This window comes from Leguminivora glycinivorella, chromosome 3 (assembly GCF_023078275.1).
Source record: "Leguminivora glycinivorella isolate SPB_JAAS2020 chromosome 3, LegGlyc_1.1, whole genome shotgun sequence".
Taxonomy (NCBI): Eukaryota; Metazoa; Arthropoda; class Insecta; order Lepidoptera; family Tortricidae; genus Leguminivora; species Leguminivora glycinivorella.
The window spans coordinates 20322225-20329962 of record NC_062973.1 but is presented as its reverse complement, the minus strand read 5'-3'; the positions used below and the strand labels follow the sequence as shown (position 1 = coordinate 20329962).

Genomic DNA, 7738 nt, shown 5'->3' with positions numbered 1-7738 from the left:
GTCTTTATAAAACCTGACCAGAAATACATGACTACGCGCCATGTTGCGCAATTTTATTAGAACAATTTTTTTCATACTAAACTGAACTGTCCTCTCATCCATACCTACATTAGAATAACAGCGTCCTCTTGACAATAGTCTTATATTTCTGGTCAGGCTTTACTACTCACAAAGCCCTTTCATTTGATACCACACACGACATGATTAAGCGCTCGGTTGCGATTTCACTATTTTTCACATGAAAGCCCTCTTAATAATTTTATAAACGGCTGAACAATCTGGACACAGGGTTGTTGAACAGAATCTGAACAGAATGGATCGTGAACAGCTACTTATAACAAAAAAGAACTAGTATTTGTTTATGCATACTACGTTGTGATTGGCTATTTGGGTTGTGGACCGCCATTACCGGCCAATTGTCAAAAATGTCAAGTTAAGCCATAGAGTTAAGCTAATGTCAAAAAGTAAATACACAAAAGGCTTTTGATTTTTTGAATTTAACTACACGTCATTTCTTAATTTCTTGCTGATTGGAAAATCACTAATCACTGTTAGAATATTCAATCTCACTGAACATATTGATATAACAGATATAGCGGGTGAGTTATAACGTATTTACACATGTATATTCTAAACTTTTTCTCATTTAGGTATAGTCACATTTTATTGTCTTACAAAAAGTTTCTAGAAATGTAATAATACAAGGTTATCATTCCGTAGATATGTAATCATGTTTGTCTTGTCAAGGCGATTATTACATAAAAGTCACCAAATTTTGTATATTATAATAAATACTTAATAATTTTATGGTATTTTAGGTATCTAAGTACTGATGTATTGTTAAGCTGTGATCAGCTTAACAATACAGATGTTTATGACTGTACAATGTGATAGTTTCATTCTTGCATATTGTTTCATTTATTTTATAATTTTACTATACTTACACTTAAATGCCTAAATTAAAATAGTATAAAGTTTTAAGCAAGCAAGTGAAAATATAACTACTAGTTATGCTAACTAATTACATTCCATTGTACTGCATATAAACCATGTTAGAACATTAATTAAGGTCAGTGTGGGGAAGACCGTCTACCCGGAAAGACCGTCTATTGACAATAACTTTTGTGTTTATATATCTACGCCTCTCACACCTCCGAAGGTATACCAGTTTTTCATCCTTAAGCCATTGGTCTTGAATACATATCCCTAGGACGAACACTAGTTAACAATAAACTTGATTCGTGTTTCGAACTCGAGCATCGAGTTCAACATGGTTCCGCAAAAAATAAAAATAAAATAGAAGCAGTCGGAATATTTGTATATCATATATGTAACGGAGTCATTTAATAACCGTTCTTTCTGACTAGTACTATTAATCTACTCAAAACGCGTTCAATTTCTTGTTTTATGTTCTGAAATATGTAACTTAGAAATCGTGCCTACTCAGAAAGTCCGGCATAAAAGAGAAAGGCAAGACCGGCATATGATAAACAAGGAGTTGCCAACCTTTTTTAGGCTTTACTGGAAATAAGTCGAGTGTAAACAATATCAATATATAAGTACGTTTTTTGCTTATGATAGTTGTACCGTTTATGATTTTAACTTCGAAATACAGTTTTGGTAATGATTCGTATGGTGTTACTAATATCATTCGAAAGTATTAAATAAAAATTACATAGTTGTGAAGAATTATAAGTGGTGAACAGAACTAAGCCTACTTACACTGCATTACTCATCATCATATTTAAGATGGTAGTGTTTATATAGATTGTGCAACATGCGGCGACAAATATTTCAAAAGAGAGTTATGTATTTTTAAAAATAAAAGTAAGCATTTTGAATCCAATTATTTATTCAAACAGAAAACATAATAAATTTGCGCACCCTTGACAAAACATATTTGATAAAGTTTGTTCGTCAGACGGCAGAAACTGAACCCTGGAGGCACAGAGGGTCATATCGAAACTATGACTAGTGGCACAAACTGTGCACTTCTCAAGCATTTCGTCTTCCTCGTCGATATATACGCTGGCGTTAGGAAGTGCATCAAAAAAAAGATTCTATCAATACATTCTTCGGAAGATGTATAGACATGACTTGTATATTGTTTGCTATTTTTAATAACTGAAACAAATATTTATGTATTAAGTATACAAATATTTATGTAAATATTTATGTATTAATGACATCTGAATCTCTACTGAGTTTTTGAAGTCGTAATCGAGCAAAATGGGGCAAAGGGTGTTTATTGAATCCTGAACGAAGTAAAGGAATCTCTAATCTCGCTACGCTCGGGTTTCTAAATTAGAATCCTGAGCGTATTGAGGGATTCAAGTATTAACGCTCCTGGTGGAAATAATTTTGCTACCATGTAACATATACAATTTTTCACATCACCTATGAGGAAATTACCAAAATATTAATAATGAATATACCTACTGCAAATCAGTAGTACGAACTTAATTTACAACAATTTATAAACGATCATGAAATATTTTTTTTTTTTATACTACGTCGGTGGCAAACAAGCATACGGTCCGCCTGATGGAAAGCGGTCACCGTAACCTATGAACGCATGCAACGCAAACAGTGTCACATGCGCGTTGCCACCCCAATATAATGTCAAAACTCTTTTCATTGAATGAATATGTTATACTGACAACATAAAATCCTTGAACAGAAAAGAACCACTCAGCTCCTCCAAGACTCGAGTTTGTAATATTCATACTCCCCGAGTTACACACAATGTTTTTCATGACACTTGCAACATAAAAATATGTAAAAAGATAAAAAAATTGTATATGGTACTAGAAATTTCATAACTCCCTTGGGAGAACGATTTTTCTATAACTCACGCTCCGCCTGCGTTTAAAATCACATTTATTGTAAGAGTGTGATGAAAAAAAATTACACATTCATTCATACTGTAGTGACTATAGCAAAACCAAGCATTGCTAAGAAATGTTACCAAACTAATTCACGTATCTTGTTGTAGTCCTCCTAAGGCACCCCAGAGGTGCAAAGGGCCTTCACAAGCTCGCGCCACGCCTTTCTATCTTCAGCGACCCTCGTGGCCTCGCTCCAGCTCAGACCAGCCGCTCGTAGCTCATTTTCGACGGACCGCTTCCAGGGCGCCCGGGGCCACGGCTTGCATTCTGCGGTTTCCAGTCGAAAGCAATGCTCGCATTATTTCTTCCCCCTCTCCGAAGAGTGTGTCCAATCCATCTCCATTTTCGTGTCGCGATTTCCTCGTCAATGGGTGTTTGCTGGCATATACTCCACAGGTCTTGATTTCGGATAGTGTTTGGCCAGAAAACGCGAAGGATCGCCCTCAGGGACTTGTTGACGAATACTTGGAGCTTTTTCGTTAGGCCCTTTGTCACTCTCCACGTTTCGCAGCCAAACAGTAGCACAGATTTCACTATGGATTCGAAGAGGGAAAGCTTGATTCGACGCGTGAGCACATTTGACTCCCAGACGGCCTTTAACTGAGCAAACGCAGCCTTCGCCTTTTTATTCTGCTGTCGATGTCGTCGTCCGCTCCACCTTTCTCAGTCAACACGCTCCCTAGGTACACAAACTTGGACACCGAGTCTAGGCTCTCGCCCCCCAGTGTCAGCGGATCCGTTGAACTTGACTTCACACGCATGCTGACTGTTTTGCGTTTGTTAATTCGCAGGCCCATTCTGTCCGCCTCTTCCTGAAGACTTTCAAGTTTAGCTTCCAGATAAGCAAGAGTAGGCGAAATTAACACGATGTCGTCCGCGTAGTCCAAGTCTTCCAGAGCGTTGGTGTCCCATGGTATACCTCTCGGCGTCGATACCACATTGCGCATGACGTCATCTAGGAGGATCACAAATAAAAGCGGCGATAAGAGGCATCCCTGTTTTACTCCGGCTGTAATGTGTATAGGCGCTCCGAGCTCTTTCTCATGTACTACCCTGCATGTGCTATCTTCGTATAAAGAGCGTATTATCCGTATGATGCAGGCAGGGATACCCCTCCTACCCAAACTTGCCCACAGCGCGGTCCACTTCACCGTGTCAAAGGCCTTTTCAAAGTCAACGAAAGCTAAGAACAGCTCCGTTTGCCATTCGACACATTGTTCTATAAGGATGCGTAGGGTGTTGGTGTGGTCTGTGCAGGAGCGACCCGGGCGAAATCCTGCCTGCTCTTCGCGTAGAGTGTCAGCTACTTTTGGCGCGATGCGATTAAGCAAAACTTTTGCCAAGACTTTGGCAGCAGCTGGGAGTAGTGTAATCCCACGCCAATTATCACATCGCGACAGATCCCCCTTCTTTGGGACTTTCACCAGGAGCCCCTGCTTCCATTCATCGGGTACTTGTCCAGCTTCCCATATATTCACGTATCTTAATATCCTATTACGTTTTCTTAATTAACATAGTTTCAAAAACAGATAAGTAGTTGGATTTATATGAGCCTGTAATATCGTGACTAAATTGTATTCGCAGGTGTTCGTTGGAAAAACAGTATTATGCAATATCTGGACCTGAAAAGAAAAGGTTATGAACCCCATCTACGGGACATAATATGCCGGTCTTGCCTTATAAATAGAAAAATGCTTATATGTTGAAAATTTCAACGTTATTTTAATAGTTATCTAGCACATTCTGCCCCGTTATTACGTAAAATAACAATGATCATGATTTTGGAACCTAGTCTCATATGAAATTACGCGACAACAAGCACTAGACGGTCTTTCTGTGCTCATCGCGGGAGGACGGTCAACCCGCCGAGCCTTAAAAAAAGTGATTTTTATCACTTAAAAGTACCTTACTTCACCAAAATACTGTAAAAGCTTTGTAAAATATAATATTTGCTATCCCATAGGACCATGCGCATTACGCCAGACTGCATTTATTATAGAGTTTTATCCACTCAAACTTTATTTCAAATAAACTATGCCGGTCTTGCCCGCACTGACCTTAAAGTGAGTTGCAGTAAGACTTTAAGACTAAGATAGATCATTTTGCTTAAGGCAAGAGCAAGAATATGAAGATTGAAGATGCTCTATAAGTTCTGTTATAGACCCTATGGTCGGCTCACACCACAATGGCAGCGGCCGGTCGAGTGATCCCGGTCTTTTTGAATATGTAGATAAAGTTTAAAATTATTTCACACTAAAAGTGCTTGTCGTGCCGCTACCAGCCGCTGCCATTCTGGTGTGAGCCGACCCTTACCCAAATCTTTGTCTTACCCTATCTTACCCTAGCCCAGTAGTGAGCAAATAATTTTTTCATTGAGGGCGAAGGATTGAAGCATGCAGTTTTGGTGATCACCTGGCCCTCTTCTTTTTAGAAATCACCAGAAATGCATTTTTACTATAGTGCTAACCATAAGGCACACTTTGAAAGATAAGATCCTTTTGCGGGCCTTAACCCCTTGTTCATCTTGTCTCATATATCCCACAGACAATTTGGACTATAATCTAAAATTGAAGGTGAAATCCTGTCGCAAATTTTTGACAATGGTGTTCCAGGGGTTAATCAGACAATATTTTACATACATCTAAATTAAAATATAATTATTTATTTTATTAAAAAAGATTATATTTGGCAACTGTGAGTGTCTCCGTAAATAACCAATTGCTTCCAATAAGCTTTTTTGTTAATGTTCACCTCACCCATTTTCTATTATTTGTTCTTCTGATATTTGTCATCATCATATCTTTATTCTGCTATGGGTCTTACAGTCTTCATCTAAGAGTATAACATATACTGATGTTTTATTGACAGTTTTGTTTCAATACGTTTATTATCTTGTCATTTGAAGCAGCAGATTTTGTACTCATTCATTCTGGTACTTTACAAAAAACTCATTATTTTGGTTGTGGTATATCATTCTTCTTAGTGGTCTCTGTTGCTACTGGTTATAAAAACTAATAAGTAAACTTGCCTTAAGTAAACCAATAAGTAAAATTGTCTTTTGTCATTGAACTATTCAGTGCTGTACAGTGCCATATTATAGGTCAACAGTTGTTACATTTTAGAGTGGGACAAACAGTGAACATATTACTATTATTTTGATATAATTTGATATCATAGTATTTATGGATCCTGCTGTTAATTATCACTTTAAGAGAGATAACCGAATAATAAAGATTTCAGACTGATTACCTATCTCCTTACAAAAGTTATGGGGCATATATAGATAATAAACTAAGACAGTAAATTAGTGTGACCACTACTTACTACGTATAGTAACACGCGGAATACGATTTAGCTTTACAATGGACAGTAGTTAAGTTTTTTTTAATATAGGTATTTCAAATAGTGTTTCATGTCTTTATTCCAAAAACTTGTAACCGCGCCAAAACGTGACGTGCCAATAATCTCAAACGCCGTCGCATAACATTCATAAAATTTACATAAATTAGCATTACTTTACAACTGACGTAATAACTACATCTGTCTGACAAACACCTAAACACGGATCCTTTTTTTTATTAGGCAAAATGTTCACCGACAAGGTTGTCCTGATCACGGGCGCCAGTTCTGGAATCGGTGCCGAAACTGCCGTGGAATTTGCCAAATTAAATGCATCTCTAGTAATAACCGGAAGGAACCATGAGAATCTGTCCAAAATTGCAAAACAATGTGAAGAGAATTCACCAGCTAAACACCAACCTCTCATAGTTTTAGCTGATATGACTAATGAAAACGATGTCAAGAAAATTATAGACGAAACTATTAAAAAGTTCCAAAAGCTTGATGTTCTTGTGAATAACGCTGGTGTATTAGAATCAGGGACAATAGAGACAACTTCGTTGGCGCAATATGACAGAGTCATGAACACGAACGTCCGTTCACCGTACCACCTCACGACGCTGGCGGTGCCATATCTTCTGCAAACAAAGGGGAACATCGTGAATGTATCGAGCGTGACGGGCTTGCGATCTTTTCCGAATGTGCTTGCCTACTGCATGTCAAAATCTGCTTTGGACCAGTTCACAAGATGTGTAGCTCTCGAGCTAGCACCAAAAGGTGTACGAGTTAATGCTGTTAACCCTGGAGTGATAACAACCGGTCTACATAAGAAAGGAGAGGGCAGCATGAATGATGAGCAGTATGAAGCGTTTATAAAGAAGTGCGCTGAAACTCACGCTTTGGGACGACCTGGAGACGCTAAGGAGGTAGCGTCAGTTATTATTTTCTTGGCTAGCGAGGGTGCAAGTAATATTACTGGTGCAACCTTGCCCGTTGATGGAGGACGCCATGCTATGTGTCCTCGTTAATCATAACAGGTTAAGAGTTGCCATATCAACTTTCAAGTTCAATGTGATATGAGATTACAGAACTTAAATGCAAACATAATTTAAGTACTAACAAGGTATTTAATGTAGTTGTATCTAAAAAAATATTCCGATTGTTATTTAAGTGTAAGGTGTTGGTTGTCCAATAAATTATATTTTCACTATTTTAAAAGACCTTTAATTAATACTATTAAACATGTTGTCCGGTACTATAAGTTTTATATAATAGCGCTTTTAAACCTTTCAATAATTAAAAAATCATACAATATTTATGTAATACACGAATCCTAAGTCTTCATTGACTGTAGGTAAGTAATAAATTGGTTTAAAAATATTTTTCTTTTTCACTTGTAGCGCAGTTGATGATGTTTGTTATTTCATCTGTGATCGCATCTGAGGCTTGAATGATCCCAGCTCCTGTACATTGCAGGATGGTGTCCAAAACGTCATCAACTAAGTTTCTGC

The 7738-nt window shown here is 37.7% G+C and overlaps 1 protein-coding gene across 1 annotated transcript; it reads left to right on the top strand.

Moving 5' to 3' along the window:
• Window positions 1-425: 425 nt before the first annotated feature.
• Window positions 426-7437, top strand: LOC125224835 (3-oxoacyl-[acyl-carrier-protein] reductase FabG-like). The gene is made up of 2 exons (XM_048128313.1): window positions 426-599; window positions 6471-7437. Exon 2 carries the CDS (start codon window positions 6476-6478, stop codon window positions 7253-7255), a length of 780 nt encoding a protein of 259 aa, XP_047984270.1. The 5' UTR covers window positions 426-599; window positions 6471-6475; the 3' UTR covers window positions 7256-7437.
• The last annotated feature ends 301 nt before the right edge of the window (window positions 7438-7738 follow it).

Excerpts from the sequence above, each read along its gene's own strand:
- LOC125224835 (XM_048128313.1), top strand. The coding sequence starts at position 6,476 with ATGTTCACCGACAAGGTTGTCCTGATCACGGGCGCCAGTTCTGGAATC.